The following is a 26699-nucleotide window of genomic DNA, read 5'->3' on the forward strand; positions in this document are numbered from 1 at the left end:
TGTTATGAGCTAAATGTGAAATGCAGTGTATAACTAAAGGTCAACTGATTTTACCGATACCAAGTTTGGATCATATTTTGCCAATAACTTATTAATTAACGATAGTTTTCAAAATGGATACTGGATAAAAAAACAAAAACAAAAAAAACAACAACATAACCCTCGGTATAAAATGGTACAGTATTGACTCATGAAAATGTGCTAAAGAATATAATTATAAATATTCTAATTAATATAATTATATAATGAATCGATTGTAAATAATAAATATAATAAACCGCTCTCCGTGCAGCACGCAGTCTCGCGTGTAAAAACAAAAACAGCTCGCAGTGTCAGTGATTTGCCTCTAGAGGCCGCTCTTGTAACTATCATTATGGTTTTTTGCGATAGTTCCGTTAATGAACTTTCGGTGCCGACCTCCAATTAATATCATCTACAGAACTTTTTTTTCGTTAAGTTCCTCTATGTACTATTTACAAAATAGAAAATCCTATGGAGGCCTGTTTTCTGTTAAAAGTGATATTTAAATAAACTGAACTGAGCTGATGGACTGATGAGTGATGTTTATTCTCCACTTTCTTCAGGTTCTGCACTTAAGTGTTACAAGTGTGTAGATTACACTGGCAGCTGCAATACCGTTGAAACCTGCTCTGGCCAGAACGACGGCTGCCTGACACTGAAAGAGAGAAGTGTGTGACTGACACACACACACACACACACACACACACACACACTATTCTCTATACTGTTATTAAGTATGATGAATAAGTATTTACTAAATGACACTAAAGTTCAACATGAATGAATGAAATGTGCATTGCTTCTCTCTTTCACCTACAGACGGGAGAATTTTCCGGCAGTGTGTCCGCTTTTCAGATTGTCATACCTCTCTTCTCGCTCCCATGTTTCCCGACGTCCCCAGCTTCGGGTACACATGCTGCGAAAGCGACTTGTGCAACGGCGCGTCTGTGGGCGCAGGCCGGACCTCTGCGATCGCATTGCTCCTTTCCCTCGCTCTGTTCTGGTGCATCTTTTAATCCACCGCCTGCGGATGCTATTCAATAAAAAAGTCTGTTCCTGAGTGTTTTACATTTAAAGCACGTTAAGTTTAAGAACAAAATAAAAACACATGCAAACTACACGCCATTAATGTTACTTTTATAGGTTCGGTTGTCGCTTTTTCTCTGAGGGAGCAATTGTTTTTTCTTTAATTCTCACATTTACTGATGAATAAAATGAAAAATGTTTGTACTCTCTGCTCATCATAACCACCGGCTTTTCGTTCTCCACGTTATTTGTACCTGACGTGGATGAGAAGTGCTTTTACACACACAGTCCCGCTGATGGCTGCACTTTTACTTCCTCTAAAATCAGTAAAAAAAAAACATCATTTAAAGGTACATGGTGAATATTTGCACTAACAACAAAACATTGTATTGAAAGAAATCAGTATTCAGCACTAATGATTTCTTGCTGTTCTTGTGTTCGGCGTGTAACTCGGACTCTCCTGAACCTGGACTTTGGCTTTAGAACTTTTTAATCACGAGAGTCCTGGTGCACATTTAAAGAGAAAAAAGTGTGTTTTTTCTGTATTTCAGTACTAATGAGTGTAAACCAATAAAAGAGAAGAAATTAACTGCTGATGTTCAGTGTCATTTTCTTGCTTTTCTTTATTTACATTAATGGGAATATTAATGTTTTAATATTTTGTGTTCTGTGCGTGACTTCTTTGATTCTATACTGAATTATACTGCAGGTTGGATTGTTTAGTGTGAAAGTGGAGAAAAACTCGTTTATTCTCGTGATTTAGATTCATTCAGTGACTTCCGCTCGAATCTGCTGATGTTTTGTTTCTCTCTCAGGGTTCAGTAGACAAACAGCAGCACGTGATTATATTCCTATTGGCCCGCGTTCTCAGCTGACCCGTGACCACGCCCCCTCTGCCACACCCATCACTGAGGTCCTGCACACACCTGATCCTGTAAATAGTTTCTAGATCATGATGTTTATAGACAATTTAATACTACTCAGGATACACACTACATAGAATGCGAGACAAGCGCACCCTGGTGGCCATGCAGGCAACTGCAGGAGTGTGTGCATGAACCTGAGCAAATCAAAATCCTGGCCAATTTTAATGATCCAGTGTTCCTCCTGGTTCTGTCTGTGTGGAGATAAAAGAACCTGAGAAGGTTCTCAAACCTGAGTTAAACTTAAAAAACAAAAACAAATCTACTGGAGGTTCTGGACCAAATGTTTGTTCCCCAAAGTATACAAATCTTTTTAACCAAAATTCTGAAGTTTCTGTAAAACAGAAACTGTATGTCCATAATGCACTGCAAGCAACAGCAGGGTTGTGGGTGCGAGCAGTGAATTTCTCTATAAATATAACAAAAAAACCGCATGAATAAAATAACACTTTATTACTTTTCATATTTACAAAGAAATAGCTGTTTATTCATGTCCTTTTGTCAACATCAAAGCATACAGGTGATGTGTTTAACATCATTAATGAATGAATTTATTTCATATTTCAGAGTCTCTGTTTCCTGTGAATAAAAAATTTAAAAACACCAGTTTTTATACATTTAAATGGTTTAATGGATTAAGATCTATATTTCAAGTTAAACAAAAAGGAAGTGAGCTATAAATACTTTAGTATTAATGTAATTAATTAAATGGAATTAAATTACATTTCAACCATTAACTAAAAGTAAACATTTAACATTTACTGTGGCTTTATATATATATATATATATATATATGGGGTTTTTTTTGTTGTTGTTTTTATATCTGTGGTCAGTATTTCTGCCAGTTTTCCATATAATTTTTAATTTAAGACAAAATGTAAACCAAAAACTGGATTTGAATATCATACCAGCTAAAAAGTGTGTGTGTGTGTGTGTGTGTGTGTGTGTGTCCTCTTTAAACTTTTGTAATGCGTCACTGTGGCCCCCTGTAACACTCGAACAACACACACATTCAGGGGTTCATTCACAGCTCTTTTGTTTCAGAAAGGTACGCAGCAGAAGCGTGAGTTTGACCCGAACCTGACCACAGACAGCAAACACACATCCTGCTGGAACACTGGGTGGAATTTATGAGTTAAAACAGCAGTGTATGGCTGAGGAACAAAACATCTGCATTTACAACTGTATATTTTAGGTCAGGAAATCACATTGTGTTTAATGTGTGTGGCTTTAATGACTGTAATGAACATTTTGTAGAACAGAAGCCATTAATTCATTCGTTCACTCATCTTCAGGAAACACTGGATTCCTGAGCAGGTGCCTGGTGGATGAAGAGTCGATATGAAACCACTTGGTATCAGAATTCTCTAAATAGGAAACCAGTTTTCACCAGAAACCATGTACACAAATATCCACACACTCGTACACATCTATCTCATAAAAAAAAGAAAGCCACATGAACATGGAGAGAATGTGAAGCTCCACACTCAAGTCCAGGATGAAACCCAGGACCCTGTTATTAAGCGAATCATTTCACGTCTCAGTGGGGTTTTTTTTCTGAAGAATTGCACTGTGATGTTTTGTACATGTGACGAGTACAAAAGCAACAGCCACAATACTCACTACTGCCCCCTGCACTTACTCCTGCACAATACAGTTACAATACAAATTGCACATCTGGCACATCTGTGCTTCATTGGGTAATAATAATTATAAAAATCTCACACTGTTTCTGTCGCATCCTACTCCAGATTCTGTTTGTATTTTATTGTAAATTGTTTTATCTTTTTATTTCACTACTATTCTATTCTATTGTAAATTCTATTATAATTATACTTCAAATTAATATTTAAAAAAAAAAGTTTAAGTATGATTTTTATTTCTTTATTCTTTTTATTCTCTGACCGGTTGTAATAAGTATTATACTGCATGTGGAACTGTGCATGGTTTAGTCTGAATTAAAATATTAAAATATGAATCCTTCCCCATGATGTGAAGGTCATCTGTGCCCTGGACCTGAAGAAGCAGACTGGATCCTGCTGCCTGGGTGTGTGGAACCCAGTCCTGATTCTCCTCATGACCCACACTGTGAGTTATTGTGTGCAGGAGGACAGAGAACACTTTCCCCCTGAATGTGATCTTTGACACGAGTTTGTGCAAAAGAATGTAATTTACTGAATCTCTGAGAAAACTTGTGTTAGGTGTCGTATACTGGTGTTGCAGGCTGGTGGCAGAAGATCAAACTGGGAGAAGATCAAATACACACATGACTGTAAACTAATTATCAGTTTACAATACAATATGTACATTTGTGCTAAAAAAAACCACTTTTTAAAAAATATCTAAATCAGGGGTGTCCAAAGTTTTTGCCGAGAGGGTCAGATTTGGTCAGATGAAAGTGTCTGGGGGCCGACCATTCAGCCTGACATTCCTCGAACCATTACCATTGTAAATTAACTAGTAAATATGTAACTATATGACTCTGCTGTCTGCAGATAGGTTGATATTGCAAATGAGAATCTGTTGTCAATTGCATTACCAGAATGGTTAAAGATTTTAATAATGATAAATTAAATACAAATGAACGATTTTATGAAAGTTGATTTTGTTTGAAAAAAATCACAAATCATCAGTGCATTTTGACAAAGAATAGTAAGTCAAATCAGATAGCAGAAATTTGACAAAAATGTGGTCTGATCCACAACAAATCATTTCACTGAGACTTTAGAGTTTATTCTCCTCAGAATAAAAAAAATAAATACCTGCATTAATGAGAAGGGTGATATTGGTGTTTTGACTGCAGTAAACAGGCCAGGTCAGGCTCAAAAGCAGTGGTTCTGATGCACAAGATGTCACGCAGGTGAGAGTCACTTAGTCTTGTCCTCACACGGTTCTTGTTAATGTTCATAACCGAGAACGTCTTCTCGCACAAGTATGTCGAGCCAAACAAGCTCAGCATTTTCTTCGCAAATGTCTGAAACTCTTGGAACCTGTCTTTGTCCAGCTGGTGGTAAAAGTTGACGAGAGGGAGTTGTGGGTAGTGATTGTGACACTGCCCATGACACTGCCCGTCACACTGCAGCTCAATAAGCTCCAGTTGCAGGTGGTCTGGAGCGTCAGCAGCATCCACGGAAAAAGGGGAGGAAAAAAGTATTATCTCCTTTTCAATAGCTGCAAAATCCCTGAAACGCTGCTGAAACTCCTCATTCAGAGATAAAATGCTTTCCGCATACCTCCTAATTTGCGCACGAATATTGTTCTCTGGAAAACTGGTCATAATTTCCTGCAGTGATGGGAAATGTGTGGTATCGGGCAGCGTTTGTGTCAAGTGGCTTTGGAAAAGTAGTAGCTTTTTCCCGAAAGCTTTAATGTAGGAATACAGTTGGCTTACCACGGCATTTTGCCCCTGAAGGCTCGTGTTCAGCGCGTTCAGATGTCGTGTTATGTCAACTAAAAATCCAAAATTCTTGCTTTTTTTCAGGACAAATTTTCTCCACCATTTGCATCACACAGTCTTTAATAAATTCACCCTCGGTAAAAGGTTTGCAGTGCTTAGCAATCAGCATTGCCACCTCGTAACTCGCCTTTGTAGAATTTTCATTTGAGTCACGGGCTCTTGTGAAAAAACTCTGCTGTGCTATCAAAGCAGCTTCCAGTTGCTTCAGTTTTTCGGTGCGTTCGCTCGCCGTTAGCTTGTCGTAGTTAGCATGTTTCGTCTGGTAGTGCCTCTTGATATTGAACTCTTTGAAAACAGCCACAGTCTCTTGGCAAATAAGGCAGACACAGTTGTTACGTATTTCAGTGAAAAAGTACTCCGATTTCCACTTGTCGTGGAAACGGCGGCCCTCGTTATCAACTTTCCTCTTTTTACTGTTTTTCGCTCATCGCCATTTTAGAAATGCGTTAAAAAATACCAATAACACAGGGGTGAAAGTTCACACAGGGCTCACGTTATGAGGGCGAAATATAACATTGCTTTTTGTGTGTGTGTGTGTGTGTGTGTGTGTGTGTGTGTGTGTGTGTTGTTTACTGTGGGAAACTGCTGGCGGGCCACATATTATTAATTTTATGACATGAGACTTTGGACATGTCTGATCTAAATAAATAAATTTGATCTAAAAGCATTGGGTTTGAGAGCGACGGTAGATGTGTGTTATGTGTGTTGTGTGTGTTGTGTGTGTTATGTGTCTTGTGCAGTGATTGTGTGACTGTGTTTGTTTATGGCAGTGTTAAAGGCTTTGTTACATGTGTACACACACACACACACACACACACACACACACACACACACACACTCAGTTTACCTTCCACATAAACACTCAGCTTGTGTTTGAGGATCTCACCGTCCTGCTGCAGGGGTGGTCCATCAGCAGGGCAGGGAAGGTGGGGTGAAAGAAGGAGACCAGAGTCTTAAGGAGAAACGGAGGAAGTGTAGATCGAGTTGTTGTGGCAGCGAGAGGAAGATTAGGACGAGCTGCATTTCAGTTGTGGAACAAGTAAGGATAGAAGATCTGAAGGAGATCTGAACATCAGAGCATTCAGACCTCAAGACCTTCATCTAAAAAAGAGCAAGAGAGAAGCGAGAGAACAGGTTGGTCAGATTATATCTAATATCTAATCATAGTGTTATAAAATCAGTTTTCACTGCTGTAAGGTTACTTTTTTAAGCTTTTCTGAAAATAGAACTTTAAAATAGCAAATATTTTTCACATTTTTTATTTACAGGAAACTGGTGATTTCCTGGGAAATAATCCAGATTGGCTAAAAGTCATTCTATTGGCATTTAGAGCGATTTGGGGGATAATCTGAGCCACTGAGAAGGTTCTCGATCAACAAGGTGAAACAAACCACAAACTCACACAGCGGGAATCAGTTCTCAGTCCAGCACTAGTTGGTGTTTCTCCTCCATGTCAGAATCCGATTGGCCTCTTGTTTCTCCTTCTCCCCTTCCCCAGTGTGACTATGGAGAATGGAGGGTCACCCGAGTGCTGATTCCAGTTCTGTACCTCTCAGCCTTCATGGTTGGAACGTTTGGAAATGTCTTCGTCCTTTGTACTTACCTGCACTGCTATGGTCGATGGTTCCGGAGGAACAGGAGCCACAACAAATCGGCTGCTTGCTTTAGACCGACCTCTTCTTCACGTTCTTTAACCGAGTCTCTGATCGTCAGTTTGGCTCTGGCTGATCTTGCTTTTGTCACCACTCTCCCTCTATGGGCGGTCTACACCGCACTCGACTACCACTGGCCCTTTGGAAGCTTCCTTTGCCGAGTCAGCAGCTACCTGGTGGCACTGAACATGTACGCCAGCGTGTTCTCTCTGGCTGGACTCAGTGTCGAGCGCTACTGTGTGATCAGACGCCGAAGCCCCAGCAAGAACCTGGCACCAGTTAAAGCCTGTTACATCGTAGGGTGTGTGTGGACGGCAGCCAGCATCCTTGCACTTCCTGCTCTGCTTCTACGAACTGTCCAAGAGGTGAAGGGACATTTAGATTGGCTGGATGATAGTGAACATTTTAATAATAATAATAATAATAATAATTATAATAGAGATCCGCAGTGCCTGTGTGACATGGACTATTCTATATTGGTCTCACGAGACCTCGATGCAGCATCTCGAGAGCGAGCTGAGGTCATGTGGTCTGCATTGCTGGGTTTGAAGTCTACCATTCTGGGATTCCTGCTTCCTCTGATCGTCCTGCTGATGTGCTACTGTTCCCTGGCTCACTTCTTGTCTCGTCATTTTCGGCTCGGGCCTCATCCTGATCGCCAACGCCAGCGCAAACTCCTGCGGGTCGTTATCGCCCTCGTGTTTGCCTTTTTCATCTGCTGGCTGCCTTTTCATACCAATAAAACCCTCTCTGATCTGGTGGAACTCGATCTCTTGCCCTATTCTTGCACATTTGACCGCTGGCTGGTTGCTGTTCATCCTTATGCGATCTGCTTAGCGTACATGAACAGCTGTCTGAATCCGCTGCTGTACGCCTGCTGTGATCAGGCCTTCCGGAGACGATGCAAACGTGCAGTCAAGCTTGTTTGGAGGAGAAGCGAAGGAGAAAGAAATGAATCCGAAGACAGAGAGACAGGAACAAGGGATAAGCTGGAAGATGATAAAGAAGTGAATGATTCAGGACACAAATCCAAAACAGAAACAGAATACTCATGAGTTACTGTTATTTCTGTAATCACAATTTACAAATTCACTCCATTTAGACTCGTTTTTTTAATGTGTGTGTATTCAGGGTTTTTCCCCGAGTGGGTGCAGAAACGTGCATTAAAATCTCTTACAAACATGGACTGCACTGTGAAACCACGGGGCTTCAGAATATGCAGGAAAACCTGGTAAATAAAACGATCAAATGTGTCATTCACTTCATCCTTCTGACACTTAATTACACACGTGAATAAAACAGGAACAGATTTTTATTCCTCACAGTATTCAGACTCTTTCTGTTCCTCCTGGTCCTTAAACACACGGGATCATGATTTGATCAGTTCCAGAATGTAATCAGTTCATCAGGTGGTAATTATGTGAAGTCTAGAACTAGGATTTACAGAAATATTTCATTTGGAGACATTGCACCTTCACCCATCACCTGCTGGACCTGTAAACAGACTGCAGACATCAGCACAGAGGCAGAAAGATTCCTGAACGCTAATATGTGAATATCATCTGTGTATGACCATCAACATATAATAATTCCACAGACTGCCTACAAACACGTTTTTAAAATGTTCTACTGTAGATATTAATCACATGAACATCATGAACGCAATGAGACGAGGTATAAAATATCATTACGAAAAAAGAATCCGTGATACTTTCCCTTAAATACCGACTTCATGAGTCCATAGAAACTCATCTCTCACTCCTCCTAGTCCTCCACGGAGAAGAATCCACTGCCTCGTTCTGGACCGTTACAATTGCAGCAGTATTTGTTTTTACTTCTCCACCCTCAATATCAATTCACTCAGAAAACAACATGTATTTTATTTACTTCATTAAAAATGCTGAACCAAAAGTTCTGAAGATTCTGGATCATCCAGGGGAAGTTATGTGGAAGGTGTCAGACTGGATCAGAACCTTCCACTACTCATCCAAGCAGATTCTTTAGTCTGATCTGATCTGATCTTTACCCCCTAAATTTTCATACTCTGCCCTCACTCTCCTTCTCTGGGGTACTTACAGCCTAATGACCCCTCTTACTCCTGCCCCTCTTCACTTAACCAGACCACCCAGGGAGGAGAGGAGCCTCCACCTCAGAACAAGAAGCTGCTCAGATGAGTAGTGAAACGTTTCCATTCCAACCAGATAGAAGTTCAAGTTCTCAACTTCCAGATCGAGTTCTGAATGAATAAGCACTTTATATATTTATTTCACATTAATCTCTAAATATTTGAAAAACACAAAATCATCATGATGTACATTACTGAAAAAAAAGTTTATTTTTATTTTGTAATGATAAACAAAAAGAATAACAGACGGGAAAACGGTCCGTACAGAGATCACAACTCAGAGGAGTTCAAGATCAACTAAAACCTGAAAACTCGACTGCCTCCAACACACACACACACACACACACACACACACACACACACACACACACACACACAGTCAGTTCCCAGGATTAAGCATAGTACTGCAGGTTGGCCTTTTTCTTGGCTTGAACCTCCAGAATACCCTCCATGTAGTCCTCATGGTTCAGCTCGGTGGCCCCACGACGCAGAGCGATCATACCCTACAACACACACACACACACACACACACACACACACACACACACACACACACACACACACACACACACACACACACAAACACGTCTTAATGAAAAACATTAGACAGCCTAAATTAATATCCAACCCGGAACTAAAGCCAAAAAACCCCTCTCCTGTAGATTCTAAACCTTCCCCACGTATATAAACACACGATGATGAATCTACTTACTGAGTAATCATATTTACTAGACAATACATTTTACTGAAATATCTACAGCCAGGTTTCGATCGTACTTGTTTATGGATACTGGATTAAAAAAAATTAAAAAAAAAAAAAGTCCTGAAATTTTTTACAAAAATAAACAATACTAAATCATAAAAATGTGCCGAATAAAATTAATATATGAATTAAATTAAAAGATAATGAGGAATATAAAAGGCACACATTCAAATTGAAACAAAATCTAACGCTAGAAATAAAATAATCAGTTACCCGGAACTTGTGCAAATGATTAAAGGAGATCGTGGTCCATTTTTAGCTCTATTTTAAATATTTATAGTTAAGAAGCCTTGAATTATAATTGTGAAAGCAGAGCTGGTGTGTGTGGTGTCCAGTGAGTCGACTCCTTTCGGTATCATAATGCATGTCCACAAACAGCATGTGGTGTCTGTGATTTGCCTCTAGAGGCCGCTCTCGTAAATATATAATGACAGCAGACTTTCTCGGGCTGCAACCCGGAAAAACTATGAGTTTTTGCTGATAGCCAACAGTTCCAGAAGTATCTGTGCTGATTAGTCGGCAAAACCTCTAATGACCACTACTATAAACTTGCAATAATGGCCATGTAATGTTGAGGTCCTATGTATAAATAAATAAATGATTAAAAACAGTACTCACGGCCTCCACACAGACGGCTTTACACTGAGCACCGTTGAAGTCATCAGTGCAGCGAGCTAGCTCCTCATAATTCACATCAGGACTAAAGGGAAGTGGAAAAGAAGGAAAAAAAATAGAATGAGATTGAAAGAAAGACATTAATAATTAAGACATTAAGAGTTATGTTATTTATAATGCATATTGTGAAGCGCCAATTTCTTTGTGAAGGAAAAAAAACAATGACATGAAGGAGTCTAAATGAAAAGGGAAAGTAAAACAATTAAATCAATCAATAAAATATATTTTTCTTTATATTGCTTGAGGAGTGCTGAAGTCCATTTCTTCAACATATGAACTACAGCATATTTGAATGGCAGTTCTCTGTAATACATCTTTATTTCGTAACATCTGGGAATCTTCCAGGCTTTTTTTTTTTTTTTTTTTTACGTGAAAAGCTTTTAGATCTGGTCTGAAATAAACCTAAATAAACCTGGTCTAAAAGCATCACTCGGAGCCACAGAGGGAGCAGGTACCTGACGTTCATCTTGCGTGAGTGGATCTGCATTATACGAGCTCGAGCCTCCTCGTTGGGCATGGGGAACTCGATCTTACGGTCCAGCCGGCCTGAGCGCAGCAGCGCAGGGTCCAGGATGTCCACTCTGTTCGTAGCAGCGATCACCTGCAAGAAAGCGAATCTCAATTCAAGCTTTTCATAGAGAACAGAGCAGGTTTGAATTTCATCTGATCTTTCAGTCCACCAGATTCAAGGAGATTTTAGCACCATTTATTTTATATCTGCGCCGCTCAGATTTACACCCCAGCAAATACATATAGCGCCACCTACAGTACATAACATTTAAATAACATATCGAGTTATAATGATGTTTTGAATGTGTAGGCTTCATACATTTGTACAGTCATGTTCAGAGGAATTAAATTAAATTCATTGAGATTTGGGAGTTACAATTAAGAGTTCATGCTGGTAACATTCAAATAACGAGTGCAAAACGCTGCTTGGGAAAGTTCAAGATACTAAATATAATAAATATATAAATATAATGCACGCTGATGCCTCCTGTAGAAAACAGTTATAAAGGAAATGTTTAGTGTGACTCATAAAAAAAAAAAAAAAAAAAGTGATGTTATAAGAAAAAATGTTCTTTGGATATGATCATTTTCATTGTAAGTTTCTTTTAGCCAACTGCTGAGTTGTCAATTGTGATAATGGAGAGATGAAGTTCAGGGCACAACCTGTTCTGTCTCTAGGTGCACAAGAACACCTGAACACACACACACACGTCAGTTATTATGAGCTCGACTTCTACCTTGACTTGCATGTTGGGCTGGAAGCCATCGAGCTGGTTTAGAAGCTCCAGCATGGTCCTCTGCACCTCACGGTCTCCAGCCTTCTCGCTGTCGAAGCGCTTGGTACCGATGGCGTCCAGCTCATCGATGAAGATGATCGAAGGTGCTTTTTCTTTCGCCAGAGCAAAAGCATCGCGCACCAGCTTTGCACCATCTCCAATAAACATCTGCACCAACTGAGGGCCTGCTAGCTTCAGAAAGGTTGCCTGGAGGACAGAGGATCAGGAAGAGAAGAATGGAAGAAGTGGGAGCAATGAGATGAGTGATGAGTCAGGTGGCTGCTGACTGTTACACACTGATGGTGTCTGAGGATTTAGTGTTTTATTATTAGTTACTTTAGTTTGTGCAGCACAAGCTCGGGCCAGAAGGGTCTTTCCAGTTCCAGGTGGTCCGTACATCAGAACACCTTTCGGAGGCTGGATACCCAAATTCTCAAACTTCTCCTTATGGTTCATGGGTAAGACAATCGCTTCAACCAACTGCATAGAAATACACACATTATAATCGAAGATCTCTGAGAAACAAACATGTCGAGATAAACGCAGTCTGCAGTGATTAATACATGTACCTCCTGGATCTGCTTGTCGAGGCCGCCGATGTCACTGTACTGCTCAGTGGGCCTCTCATCCACCTCCATGGCCTTCACTCTAGAGTCATACTCAGTGGGAAGAGTCTCCAGAATCAGATACGAGTCCTTATTAACACCCTAAACGCACACAAACCCAGAGTAAATAAAGTTTGTCAACTTTTCTATACAATTGATGTTTCTTAAATAAAAGAAAAGTAAAAATGTTGACAAACCACAAGATCTCCAGGTTTCAGTTTCTCAGCATCAACCAAACCAATGACAGGCAGGAAATACGTCTGCAGAAATGAAGCATCACAACAACCCAAAGAGGAGAAGCTCAGTGTTATTGTGGTCAGTGGGCTTCAGATCATACAGTCAGAAAGATGTGTGGTACGTCTGACCCACCTGTCGTGTGGACGTTTTGATGACTGCACATTTCCCTTTTCTCTGCGAGTCCAGATCGATGTTGGCTCCGTCCTCCTCCTGATCGTTAGGGTCCACGTCCAGGAGCTGTGAACCACACAGGTCCCAATATACATACATTTACCACTTACGAACATCTCATTCACACAAATGAGGTTAAGGGACTTGCCCAAGGGCCCCAGCAGTGGCAGCTTAATGGTGGTAAGATTTAAACTCATGGACCTTCTGATCAGAATTCCAACCTATTAACCTCTGAACTTCCCCTACACACATCACACAAGACTGGAGGCTACACAACCAGCCCCAGACTGAAAAATAATGCTCATGTCAATGTTTAGAGTTCCTTTTGTCTCCTTTTGTGCATTAAACAAATGGTAATTTTTTATTTGTATATAATCTGATCGCTGGAATGAAATGAAATAAAAAAAAAAATAAAAAAAAAAAAAAGACAACACACCACAGACTAATAAGTCCTACGTCCTGTCCTGGACTGTACCATTTTCATAATGCAAACAAAACATTTGTTTCTATTGATATTTAAACACAACAATGTACAAAAAAACCCTTGTTTTTCAACAAAGATTTGAATAATAAACTCCCCGTTTGTGGACATTGTGTTTTTTATGATAGAACAGGATGTGAGCTCTAACTCCTAACCATGAACACTCTGCTCACCTCTATAACGTTCGAGACGAGATACGGCAGAGTTTTATTCACTTTGATCTTCTCAGTGTTTTCTTTGATTTTGTCCTTCATGGCCTGGAGCTCATGGGTGACCCTCAGCACCTCGCTCTTCATGATCTGGAACAGACACAAAGCAGGTTACAGGTGAGCCAGGAGGCTTCAAAACTCATCATCAGGACTGTCATCGGCTTACTTTAATTTCACTGTCCAGCAGCCTGGTTCGCTGCACGATCTCCTCAGTGGACATCTTCAGGACTTCCTCACCGATCCCATCCTGTCCAGTGCAAGAAATAAAAAAAAAGCTCAGAAATAGGATAAAGATTTATAGTCTAGAACTCAAGTTTACAGCTCTGGGGGTCACAACTGAGCATGTTTTAATATTTTATAGTCTGTTTCTAAAAGAAGAAAAAATGCTAACCTAATTGTAGCTCTAACACATGACTACTTGGGAATTACAGCTGCTAGCTTGCTAACAATGAAGTGCTAACTAGCTATTAATCTCCTAGCCATCAGAAAGACTTCAGCTGTTATCAATATTTATTCTACATAAATCCAAACCTTCTATTTGTCGTTTAGAATCCGTAAAGGAGTAGATTTAGTGCTCTGAATTCGCTAAATAATGATTCGACTCTGAAAATTCACTGTGTCATGCTACAGCACTCCGGATAGCGGCACCGGCGAGGAATTAGCATCCTGCTACATGTCGGTTTATCGCCATTAAACTCCACAAACAGCCAGTGCATTTTACTCAAGTATCAAACGTGGCAGCTGTAATACATAAACAGAGAGAGAAAGAACAAAAATAAAAGATTTATTTAAAACTAACCTCCACTTCATCCCAAACTGATCTGTCATTCAAAGACGCCATCTTGCAGCTCTGTGACGTTTCTTCTTTGCTAATGTTTGTATATCACAAAACACCGCCGGGGAGCGCTTCCGCCCCCTTCAGGCGTGATGGAAGAACTACTAATGATGGCCGTTTATGAACGATTCGTTCGTTTTGAACGACTCTTTAATGCGACTCAGAAGAACCACCCGACTCACAAAGTGATTCATTCATTTTGAACCGGTTATGTACAGGAAACAGAATTAAATCGTTTATATCTCGACTCTTCTAGTCCGAGTCGTTCATTCTTTCATCACGTGATCACCAGAGACACCTTGCAGTGAATACGTTATACACAATTATGCGTAAAACGTGAAACAGAATTGAGTCGTTCATCTCACGAGTTCTGGCGCGAGACAGGAAACATGTTGATGTGCTGAAACCGGTGCAGTGAGAAAAAGGAAATATTGATCATATCAACACTGCTGTTCTGCACAACATTGTAGCACAAATACACAAAACCTGTAACGTTTTTTTGTCTGCACTGTTTTCACACGACGCACTTTATGTGGTGAGGACACTTACTTTATGTTAAAGTGTGGTATTTTCATGTAAAACAGGAGCCCATATTCTTAGAACTGACCAACAGGGTCTCATTTATTATACCGTCTGCAAACACAGTGTCCCAACCGAGACTGACCTCCTCTCTTACTCCCCGCCTACAAGACTAGAATGGCCCTTGTCCGCCCCCTAGTGGCAGGTATAACCTGAACAAACATTACAATAATTCCATATTGTTACATCTTTTCTCTTTCAGAAAGTTTACTTTTCCCTGCAACACATTTGCAAACATTAAATGCAAATAGAAATGTACTTTCAAATGTACAAATTATTATTATTATTATTTTTTATAAATGCCCAACATAACAAAATGGCTTTAACATCTCAAACTCTTTACATTCAATTTCTTTTTTTTTTCTTTTCCTTTTAAAGGTCACTTAAATGCCAGTTTAAGTAGTAAAGTCCATGTAGCGTTGAGGCTGACGAACAACTCTACCACATCTGGTTGTCTTTGTCACATCACTGTTACAGGTATCGCTCTGAGTCTGAGGTCACTGCTGGGATATTACAGTGTCTGTATGTGTACCCGGAGTGTTTACTGTCTCTATATCAACAACCTCCGTTTGAGGAACAACATGGGCGCGTCTGAGGTGTCTACGGTTCCTCCTGAGAACTGCACCCGAATCCATTTCAACCTCATATGATCTAGAGTCAACCATATTGTTACACTTTAGTCCTTCACTCTGTGCAGTCATGTAGCTCCAGGGTTCTGGAGAAACATCTCAGATCACCGTGTACTGCGACAGTAATGTACAGTGTTGGGGGTAACGCGTTACTTTATACATTTACACATTAATATCTCAGTTACTTTTCAGTTAAATTATTTTGCATAAAAAAATAGATACTGAACAGAAGCTGGTCAGAAGCGGAGATGGCAAACCAGAGCATTACATCACTGTGATGGAAGTACAGTATTATTATTATGAAATAGTGGAGGAAAAGGAGAAAGGAATAATGATTAAGTGTAGATTATGTGTTGGTGAAAAGCTCCTGTCAACTGCAAAAAAGTGTTCAGCCGTGTGTCAATATTTAGTCGATCATTTAATTGTTCTTTAAGAAGTTATTAATCATTTTAAATGTGTAAGACGTGTCTTTTGCTCTAATAGAACTTATTTCTTAATGGCAATGATCTATATTACACCTGTTACACCTGTAAGGCGTGAAAGAGATACAAGTAACGCAAAAGTAACGCAAAAGTAATATAACGCACTACTTTCCATAAAAAGTAACTAAGTAACGTAATTAGTAACTTTTTTGGGGAGAAACTCAATATTGTAATGCGTTACTTTAAAAGTAACGTTGCCCAACACTGGTGATGTATGTTTGGAATCACAATAAAGCCCGTGTCTTGGTGTACAGATCATTAGCATACACAACACCACGTCAAAAGTCACAGCACAAATCTTTTATTAGTAATGTAATGATGTCATTTCCATAAAAAAAGCTCTAGCAGCCCTGGAGGATCAACATTAGTGTTTATTTTCACTGGCATTTTTAAATTTTAATCCCACCACATCATCCAAACCAAACACTCGACTAATACTCTTTACAAATCCGCAATATAGTTTAATCATTTCACTCTTTCACATCGATGTAAGAAATCAGCTGAGAGCCAATGATGTGTTTTGCACATAAGTGTGTTTAACCTCAAAAATCAGATCATGCTGTTTCCTATATTGCTCATTTTTCCATCAAGGGTGCCATTAAATCTGGTGTGGGCTGTATTACAGGGAAATAAGTCACATACGAGTCTGATATGATGAAGAAAATACACGGGGGAAAATGAAGTTACTTTAATGCTCCTGCACAATGACACACAAATCTGACAGAAATCCTGTAAATTAGTTCTCAGAATGAAGTCTGATGGGATTTATTCAGATGCATTTAGCAAAATATTCAGTTATATCCAAATAAAATGTGACAAAAAACCCCCAAGCACACTGATACCTGGATTTATTAGGATCAGTAGAGACTCATCCAAACATACAGTTTAAATACCTCTGAGGAGGCCAAGTGTGGTGTGAGAGAACGTTCTCATGGATCATGTCTCTCTAATGGGCTGTACACACTCCATGCTTCCTGTGTGTCGTTCTGGACCGGATGGAGGAACCAGGCACCTCTGAACATTACAGGTTGTGTGAGAAGACACACACACACACACACACACACACACACACACACACCACCATTCCACATAACTCATTATTTCAATAGCTACAGATGATCATCTGTATCAGAGGAGAACGTTAGTGATGCCGGTAAGTGCTTGGAGAGTTTGGAGAGCAGAGGGATTCTTACGAGACACGTGAACAACTGGCCTGATTAGAACGGGCTGGTTTTTTTTTGAGCGAGGGGGAAAAGCAGGGAAAGGGGCAACATTATTTATATTAATTTAAATATTACATAATCTCCAAGCTGTTGAAAAAGAAACCCCTAGTAATAAAAGTATTTCTGGTACAAATATCAAAATAATGTTTCCAAATCAAAGCAGTGAAATTTATGGGGAAGCTTTTTTTCTGGAAGCTGACAGACGAATTATTAAAAAAAAAAAAATCAATCATCATTAACAAGTGCATACAAAAGACTAGGAGTTTGCTGTTGGCATTTCATTCATTCAGAGAAATCGTTTCTGGAAACCGGAGTACAACTTCCCCGCCGGGACCTTCCTGAAGAATAAACTGTTGCCTCTGCTCATATTACCCTGAGAGACGGAGAGAGAGAAGCACAGACAAATCAAACAAACTTTCATCAGTCACTGACCAACTCAAACAAAACAGCACAGAAAGAAGAGAGAAAACAGAAGAGCAGAAAAACATGGTGTTCACACTGATCTGAACTGCACTTCAGGTGCAGCAGCACACGTGTGAAGCTCTAAAGAACGATGAGAAACTGCCGTATCAGTTAGAACACCAGGACACTTAATTAATGTATTTTTGAACTTAAAACTATTTAATGTTTATGATTTAAAACTTGACATTTTAATAAATTTGACATTTTTGTATTTCATTATGATTTTTTGGGTGATTGAGGGAAGTGGAGGTTTAAAAAAAAAAAAGAATAAAATCCACCCCTCTGAAGTGGCAGAAGAAGTTTGAGGACCACTGGTTTAGACTGACATGATACTGAGGTCAGAGGTTAATCATGTCAATTAATAATGACTAATCACTCAGCTGGCAAACCAGCATCCTCATGACCAATACAAACTAGAACCTGTGTGTTTCCTCACCTCCCGGCTCAGGTGTCTCCAGCAGTCAATCCAGGTGTGATAGCTTTCAGCATAAGGTGGTAAACCCCCTGCCAACCTGGAACAAATACAGAAAATATTCATGGTGAGATTTACAAAACCAGCAGTTCCCTGAAGAAATAATGCAGGAAACTAGATTTCATGTAGTAAATTTACTCAACACTTTGGCCATCAAATACGACACTGAGGGTGAGGGAGGACACATTCATTTCAAAACAGATCTTCAGAGCTGAAAAACTCTCCACAGATCATCACAGGTAGAAACGGTACGGGGTCGCAGTGGAAACACCACCGCTCACTTTTAGATCCGTTTATAAATCAGATAAACTTTAGGTTTATTGCTTATTTTTTATTAGAGCAAATTAATTATGGTTTTCGAATCGATTCCAAATAAACATCTTATTCCTCCAAGTGCCTGATGATTACAAAAAAATCCTGTACACACAAGAACTTCACACAACCGCTTTCAAATGATCACAAAATTACAAAGATTAGTTTTAATGTACGCCTGTAATTATTCCTTTATTTTCTCTGAAATTGTGATGAACATTTTAATCAAAACAATTCAGCTGAAAAAATCATTCTGAAGTTCAGTCCTACTGTCTGTGTAGATGTTTGTGTAACATTCCCACGTTAGTGAAAGTGTCCAAGATTCTCTGATTTCCTCTCAAAATGTCCCTGTAGGCAGACTGATTACTCCAAACTGCCCATTAGTATAAACTGGACCTTCATGTTGGTTGTTACATCCGCATGCTGTCCAAACACAGATTTCCTTTAAAGTTCTCAAGCAAAAAACTGAAAGATCAGCAGGTCTGGATATGATATTTAATAAAACATGCTCATCATTTCCAAGAAGGGGCAGTTTCAGAAAGAGCAGTGGGGATTTTTAAACCTTTTCATACAGACATATTGTCTACTTGTCATAAGATTAATGTTCCTAACGTCCTCAAGGCTGCTTTTTATTTCACTTTCACGTTATTGTTTGGGTTTTTTCTGTTTCCCTGAATACGGCACACAGAATGTAGAACAAGGCATGTTACAACTGTTCAGTAAAACTACATCAAAATATATTACATCAGCCAAAGTCTAGTGCAGAAATCATACTAATTATTCACTGTCTTCATTACGCACATCAAACACAAGTCTATTAACTCGAATAAAAGCAGTAAAGTATGTGGGAAGGCGTTTAAAAATTTGAGACTTTGGCCATAAAGACCAAGCATGAGAAATGAGGGCCTCCATTACACACGCCTCTATATGACGTTTATTAGGAAAATAAAATAACATGGCACGTGTTGTAGTCTGCACCGTGATTATGTTCATGTGTGCAGCAGCAGGATTTTAGGGCCATGCAGAAGGAACTACACTGAGAAACTACACTAGAGACTAAATTATAGAAACTACTTGGTTCTGTTAACATAACAAATTACCACAATTTTTCCTTTTGGAAGTCAAAACTTCCAGCGGAACATAAACTATTCCAAGCAGATTAAACTTGGCCACCAAAAGCACAAGGCAGACTTACCCACAGTTATTGATCGTCATCATGTTGGAGACCAACACAAAAGGGTATGTCAGCATACTGGCAAAAAACTAATTGTAACACACACACAAACACACAAAGATAAACAGATGTCAGTTTGATTATTACTCCAAACATAACGACATACACAAAAAAAATAGTGTGCCCCTTTTGTATTTATTTATTTATATTTGTAATAAAAACAAACAAAAAAAGTGCTGAATTATTCATGCGTTAATAAAATTTGTAGTTAAAAAGAGTTTGCATTAACATGTTTAATTTAAAAGCCCTAAAAAAAAGAAAAAAAAGAAAAATGGCAAGTCATTCCCTGAGCCTTTTAGCCTGAAGGGTGTTCGGTTCCAGTTTAGGTTCTGGACCTTCGCTGACCCACTGAGCTCCTGGCTGGCTCGCCAAACAAAAAATGAAAGGTAGTAGTGCTGCAGCTTTCGATTATATTAGTAAACGAGTATTCTACAGATTATTCCATCAATTAATCGGATAAGAAGTACTTTTTCTTTATTAGAGAGCAAAATTAAATTTACAAGAGAAAATAAATGGATCTTAATTAAGTTGTTTCCTGTTTTGTTGAAATATTAGCATTTTTATTGTTGAACTTGCCTAGAAGAATTTACAAATAATTGCAAACAAATAATTTGCCCCGATGCATTTTTATATTCAAATTACTCAAGGAATCGTTTCAGCCCTGGTATGTTCTGACATCTTTTATTGGTAAATCAGTAAGTCTCAAATATAAATAATAATAATAATATTTATAATTTAATTAGGTAATAATACTCACTCCAGTGGCAGCCTGAGAGCAGTTCTTTAATTCATTTGTGTGACTCATCTACAACAAAAAGCACATTACAAACCCTTTTAAATACATACTGTAGATTTTCAGCACATCAGATTTCACTTAATATATGTTAATAAAATGTTAATTATATCTGAATAAATTTGCACTTACTGAGTCATCTAGTGCATACGAGTTGATAAAGTGAGCAAGCATGTTGCAGATCCACAGAGAGAAGATATCGCCGAGAAGACGTGGGATGAGGCCACTGAAAAATGGACATTAATATATGAGGATAAAGCGGCATGGTGCTTCACACTCTTGGCATTTTAAGATTATAGAATTTTAGTACATACGCAAAAAACCCAAGGATTCCATCTTCTCTGTAGATCGTAATAATGGAGTCAAAAACACCACTGGAGAAAAAGTTGCAGAATTGATATTAGAATTAGAGAAAACACTATATGGGCAGTAGGAGGAGGAGGATTGTGGGATGCAGACTGACCTGTACTTGGTTTCTCTTCCGATAAATTGAACCATGCATCTAAGGGTGATCACTGTCATGATAATAAAAAAAAGTTCAGGATACAAGCATATATATATATATATATATATATATATATATATATATATATATATATATTATAAATGAACTAAGAATATAAAAGCAATACCATGGAATGGATGCGTGACAATTGTGGCACATGAGCGTGCAATCATCTCCTTTGTTGTCTATAGAGGAAAAAAACAGCAATAGTATTTATTTATAATGAGTCGTAGAACTCGTAGCGTAATACTGTCTAAACATATATATATATATATATAAATATAAAAGGGTTGCTTTAGGGAAATTGGTTTAACATAAAGTACATGTTTAAGTGTAAAGTTTGTATTGTAAATAAAATTAATTCTGCACAAAATGCAAAATCTGGATTAAAACAAAACATATTGGTTTCATGATACGGGGACAGAAACCTTTAGACTGTAAAGAAACCCACCTCATTCACTACGTACTGCAAAGAGCCCTCCTCTTTTTTCTGCCCAATGTTCAGGACCTTAAAATAAACACAGATGTATAACTAATAATAGACTTCATAGCAAAGAATTCTACACAGTTTCATTAATCTAGACCACACACACACACACACACACACACACACACACACACACACACACACACACACACACACACACACACACACACACACACACACACACACACACACACACACACACACACACACACACACACACCCCTTACCTCCAGATTGTTCTCATGGCATTTCTGTAGAGGGTAAAAATAAATAAAGTTATCAATAATCTGTATATAAATAAACTCGGTGGTCACAGGCGTGTGGTCTTGTGTTATAGTGCTTATAGGTCTTGTGCTTGAGGCGTCTGCACAAGATCCTCGTAAGCTCCACAACATCTCTTCACTACACATTTCAGGAAGACCTAACTCTTCCTGAAATACCTAAATTAGCACTTTCCTAATTTGTAGAATTCAAGTTATATTTATAATAAGTGTGTAATCTTGTGTACAGTGTAGATTTATTCATTACTAGAGATTTAAAGCACTTTTGTACGTCACTCTGGATAAGGGCTTCTGCTAAATGCTGCAAATGTAAATGTGTAGTGAGCTGAAGTGTGAGTATCATACAGTAGATTCCTGTACAGCGTTATACTGCCTTTTATTTAAATTTACTACATTTAAATCATTTTTTTTAAGCTAATGGAGATATTTTCTCCTCTCTGGCTTTCCTTCAGTACAGAAGCTACACTACATGGCCAATAGTATTGGGAAACGACTTTTCCAGCAAGATGTGGTTCTTCCCCAAACTGTAAACACACAGTTGAAGACAGAATTGTATACGATGTCTTTGGACCTAATTACACAATTTTGTTTTACTTCACTTGAACTAGGAGACTCAAATCTGTTCCAGCATGACAATGCTCCTGTGCACAAAGCCAGCTCCATTCTGAACCCTACACAACACCTTAACACCAGTCCTCCTCACCTCACCTCAGTGTCAGTACCTGACTTTACCAACACCCTTGTGAATGAATGAACACAAATCTCCATAAAATCTAGTATAATGTTGACTGGAAAGTTAAAGAAACCCACAAAACCAATCTTATGCTCAGGTCTCCCTAAAGGTGTTTATTTGATGAGAAGCCAATGAATGAGAAAATAGGACAGAAAAGGTAATGGCAATGCAAATGGGCACAATTTTATTGGTTATGACTTAAAGTTATAAAAATGAATTCCATCACCACCAAAAAAAAACAAGACTCTTCTTTACAATGTTGCCCTCAAACAAACATTTATTTATCCACAGCTTTCATCTCAATGGGATTAGGGTCTCGACAGGAAATAAAGACAAGACAAGTGCTTTGTTTGAATGTAAAATATTGTTAGGCGATGGCCTTATAACCCTTCCTAGATTTACTAGGAGTAGAGGTCAACTGAATCCTCTGCTCTGCCGATTAATTGGCACCGACAGTTGATTGTTGGAAATATCGGCCAGAAGCCATACAGATAATTTTTCCGGGTTGCGTTAGACACAGTACGAGAGCAGCCTCTAGAGGCAAATCACAGACGCTGGTAAAAACACTGTGTGTGAAAGACATCCTCAAATACAAAAAGTGATGTTCTTACCTGCAGCACTTTACCGTGGACGATGGTGCCGATGGTCCCTGCACACAGTCTGGGGCCAAGACCTTTAAACAGTCCGGCTTTCCCATCAATCTTTATTATGTGTTTGGCTGTTAAAGAATTAAAACTCAAGGTCAATCAATCATTCATTCAATTCTTAAAACACAAACAATCCCTGACACTTCCACACAGAACAGAATCTCAAAACTCTGACCAAACACTTTATATCATATACATCAACACAGATGTGAAAAATCTACTGAACAGAAGGACAAACGTTTGTGCACAAATGACATCTCATTCCACATTTATTCCCATGAGCTGTTATAATAACCTCCACTCTTCTGGGACGATGGTCCACTATAAGGGTGTAAGTAAAGTCAGGCACTGATGAATCTGAGCTGAGGAGGTTCCTGGGGTGCAGTCAAAGTTCATATCCATCCCTCATGTGTTCAATAGGGTTTACAGCAGGAGATCTTCCACGATCTTGTTATAAAAAACTGTAAGGAGAATTTTCCCATCCTTACATCATCGTCAAAAGTTTACACCACCGCACTGAATACACTACAGTATAAAAGATTTAAAAACACACCTCGGAGAAACACACTGAATAAGTGAACAGGTGTTTCTTGTTGCTCAGGTGTGTCGTCTCTGATCGACTGTCTAAACAACGAATAACTCCTGAAAAAACTGCAAAAACCAACTTAAAGACCAGAGAGCTTTCTAAAGGAGAGAAGCAGAACATTCTGAAACTGAGTAGAGAGAAAACCCATTAGAGATATTACACAAGTGTCAGGATTGGAGAAGAAAGAAACCACTGATGTTCTAACAACCAGAAGTCCAACAGGGTCAGCCAACGAAAACTACAGCAGTGATGAAAACCTACAAACATCCATCAGCAAAATCAACACTCTCACACGCAGTCGTATTCTATTAGTGTCAATGCTTCATATATTACTGATCTAACAGAAGTGAATTTATTGATGTACCATAAGCGAAAAGTCCAGGAAGCTGATGCACCTGTCTGCCAAACAAGTTCCTGCCAAGAGTAGGTGGAAGAGGTTCATGTCCCACCTGTAATACATGCAAAACAAATCAGTCTTAAACATGTTCACACTTTTCAACTACACTCTTCTTTATACCTGCTTCATTCATTCATTCATTTTCTCCTGCTTATCCGTAATTCGGGTCGCGGGGGCAGCAGTCTAAGCGGACCCCCACCTTCGACTGCTGCCCAATCCTCACAGCACCGTCTCTTACGGTCCCTCCTACAGGTGGTGAGCCCACGGGAAGGCGGCCCCACGTCACTCTGACATCACAGACCTTGATATTTCCCTCGTAAGGGACCCCCGGAGCATAGAGGGTTAAGGGCCTTGCTCAAGGGCCCAAGAGTGGCAGCCTGGCAATACCGGGGCTTGAACCCTCAGACCTTCCGATCGGCAACCCAGCGCCTTAACCGCTGGAGCCACCACTCCCCAAAATAAAACAATATAAAACAAAGCACATAATAAAGCGCATGTTTTTTTCTTCATTTTTGTGCATCATACAGGAAACTGGAACTAAAAGCAGGTTTTGAGGAACGAAAGAAATATTCAAATATATACTGAAACATGCCATAGGATTGAACTGTGTTTTGTTTTTTTGCACCTGGAGACATGGGGATAATCAAAGAAAAGCAATGGCTGGCTTTATATTTTATAATTCAATTACAATAAAATATATAAAACTCCTGCATTATTTATCATAAGATTTTTAACAACTGAACAAACGAATGTTATTTCAATTATTCTGATCTGCTTCCCAAATGTTAAATAAACACGATAATTACATTCATATGCAAATGAGTTTTATGATGTCATCTAAGGACTAGCGAGATCTTTTAAAGCAGTATGGTTTTAAACTTGATCACCTGTAAGAAGACTCATGATGATGAAATTAAGTTAATAATAATGCACTTCTATAAATCCTCAGCTTCCTGTAAACACCTAGAAATAAATAAATAAAGCGCTTTAATAATGTCGGGAAAGAGGCTGAGAAGTTCTGCAGCTTTCTGCTGAAGTGATCTTTCAGGTAAACACACCTGGATGGGGGGCTCATGATCACTAACTGGCCATGTACCAAATCATTCTCCAGTGCACTACACGGAGTGTGCAGGACAGGAGGAGCTCATATCTTCAGAAGGACACTTGTACAGGGAGCGGAGAACCTGCTGGGACTGAACCCATGGTAGATGCACTAACCTTCAGCTGCTGCTAAATGACGGCGGCATCACATGAAGGACAGAGAAACAAATTCCCGAAGCACAGTCATATTCTTTGTCCCATGTCGGATTAAAAGTCGGGTTCTTCTTGGTTAAAACCTGCTTTTACACCAGATTTTGCTCGACATCTTTTGCTAACCTTCATGAAAGAGCAGTTCGGCTAGTTCTCCGCAGCGCCGCGTCTTCCTGCACAACTAAACCCACATTAAGAGCTGCTCACCTCTAACGGGTCATATTCCACAACTCACCTGAACCAGAATCTTAATGTACATGAGCGGGTGTGAGAGAACAGTGAGCCCGGAACCCAGGAGAACTTGGCCACATGTTTCCGCCATGATCACAGGCCCCCTGCTTAAACAGGGAAGGAGATTTTTGGGTAAATGCAACGGGGTTGGTCACGTGACAAGCGTTGGCCGGGAACGGAAATTGCGCAAGATGCGTCAACTGCGGTGCCATCTTGGAAAGGGGGGGGGGGGGTTCTCGATCACCTCAGTGTTACCCTCTTCCACGTGACCTCGTCCAACCAATCAGCTGCATCATATATATTCGAGTCACTATATATATATATATATATATTTCAAAATTTCAAATTTTCAAAATTAAGGCATTAATAACGCAAATTAAGCAAATTTTAAAGGCACTATTTTTTTTATTTATTAATGCCTGATTAATGCACTGCACATTTCTGTTTGACCCCCTTTTTTTATTAAAAATATAAATAAATAAATATGAAAGAGGTGAAATTAAATCCTGCAGCGCAACACGCATTTATACACGTCATCTTTTCTTTACTCAGATATATAATAAACACAGTAATCCCCCGTTTATAAACGAAAAAAACAACACGCCACTGCAGTATTGTACTGTATCAACATTTTAATTCATTTTAAAATTAATAATTATATTTTTATTAATACATTTCATTATTTCAACATAAAACTCAAAATAAAAAGAGATCGGGAAAATCAGCCAAACAAACCGAGGTACGAGATTCGAACCGTGATAAAGCGGGAGATTACTGTAGTAATGAACTTTAGCGAAAAATTCTTTTAAAACATTTGTTTTAGTGATGTGTAAAGTTTCAAATCAATCAGCAAAAGCCACTATAATGCACAGATCCGGCAGTTAAAACTGCCCGTGTGGAAACATGGCAAAAGTTCCGTTTGGTGTCCA

The 26699-nt window shown here is 39.1% G+C and overlaps 4 protein-coding genes across 5 annotated transcripts in view; 2 read left to right on the forward strand and 2 right to left on the reverse strand.

Moving 5' to 3' along the window:
• cd59a (CD59 molecule (CD59 blood group) a) overlaps window positions 1–1636 on the forward strand; it is a 4348-nt gene extending 2712 nt beyond the window's left edge. Inside the window, exons 3-4 of the mRNA XM_083550169.1 lie at window positions 585–689; window positions 841–1636. Coding sequence (XP_083406295.1) covers window positions 585–689; window positions 841–1037 — 302 coding nt within the window. The 3' untranslated portion in view covers window positions 1038–1636. The remainder of the gene's footprint in view (window positions 1–584; window positions 690–840) is intronic.
• A 5241-nt stretch (window positions 1637–6877) lies between these two features.
• aplnr2 (apelin receptor 2) lies at window positions 6878–8333 on the forward strand (the record flags this gene model as incomplete). Its single annotated transcript, XM_083550137.1, has 1 exon — window positions 6878–8333. One exon carries the CDS (start codon window positions 6878–6880, stop codon window positions 8132–8134), a length of 1257 nt encoding a protein of 418 aa, XP_083406263.1. The 3' UTR covers window positions 8135–8333.
• A 1058-nt stretch (window positions 8334–9391) lies between these two features.
• Window positions 9392–14583, reverse strand: psmc3 (proteasome 26S subunit, ATPase 3). The gene is made up of 11 exons (XM_083550136.1): window positions 14431–14583; window positions 13798–13878; window positions 13596–13721; window positions 12903–13007; window positions 12731–12793; window positions 12498–12635; window positions 12265–12408; window positions 11890–12135; window positions 11098–11243; window positions 10586–10667; window positions 9392–9707 (listed from the first exon to the last, which is right to left on the reverse strand). The coding sequence occupies exons 1-11, from the start codon at window positions 14470–14472 to the stop codon at window positions 9597–9599; spliced, it is 1284 nt and encodes a 427-aa protein (XP_083406262.1). The 5' UTR covers window positions 14473–14583; the 3' UTR covers window positions 9392–9596.
• Window positions 14584–16437: 1854 nt separating this feature from the next.
• Window positions 16438–25932, reverse strand: mtch2 (mitochondrial carrier homolog 2). Of its 2 annotated transcripts, XM_083550140.1 has the most exons (13): window positions 25775–25932; window positions 24256–24340; window positions 23270–23376; window positions 21872–21895; window positions 21609–21665; window positions 21285–21342; window positions 21116–21167; window positions 20967–21026; window positions 20785–20878; window positions 20617–20664; window positions 19821–19888; window positions 18278–18353; window positions 16438–17752 (listed from the first exon to the last, which is right to left on the reverse strand). In XM_083550140.1, the coding sequence occupies exons 1-13, from the start codon at window positions 25859–25861 to the stop codon at window positions 17666–17668; spliced, it is 903 nt and encodes a 300-aa protein (XP_083406266.1). In that variant the 5' UTR covers window positions 25862–25932; the 3' UTR covers window positions 16438–17665. The 2 variants fall into 2 exon arrangements, with proteins under 2 accessions (XP_083406266.1, XP_083406267.1); XM_083550141.1 differs by lacking the exon at window positions 21872–21895 and having other exon boundaries at window positions 21609–21689.
• Window positions 25933–26699: the final 767 nt, after the last annotated feature.

The sequence above is a fragment of the Silurus aristotelis genome, assembly GCF_946808225.1.
Source record: "Silurus aristotelis genome assembly, chromosome: 9".
NCBI lineage: Eukaryota > Metazoa > Chordata > Actinopteri > Siluriformes > Siluridae > Silurus > Silurus aristotelis.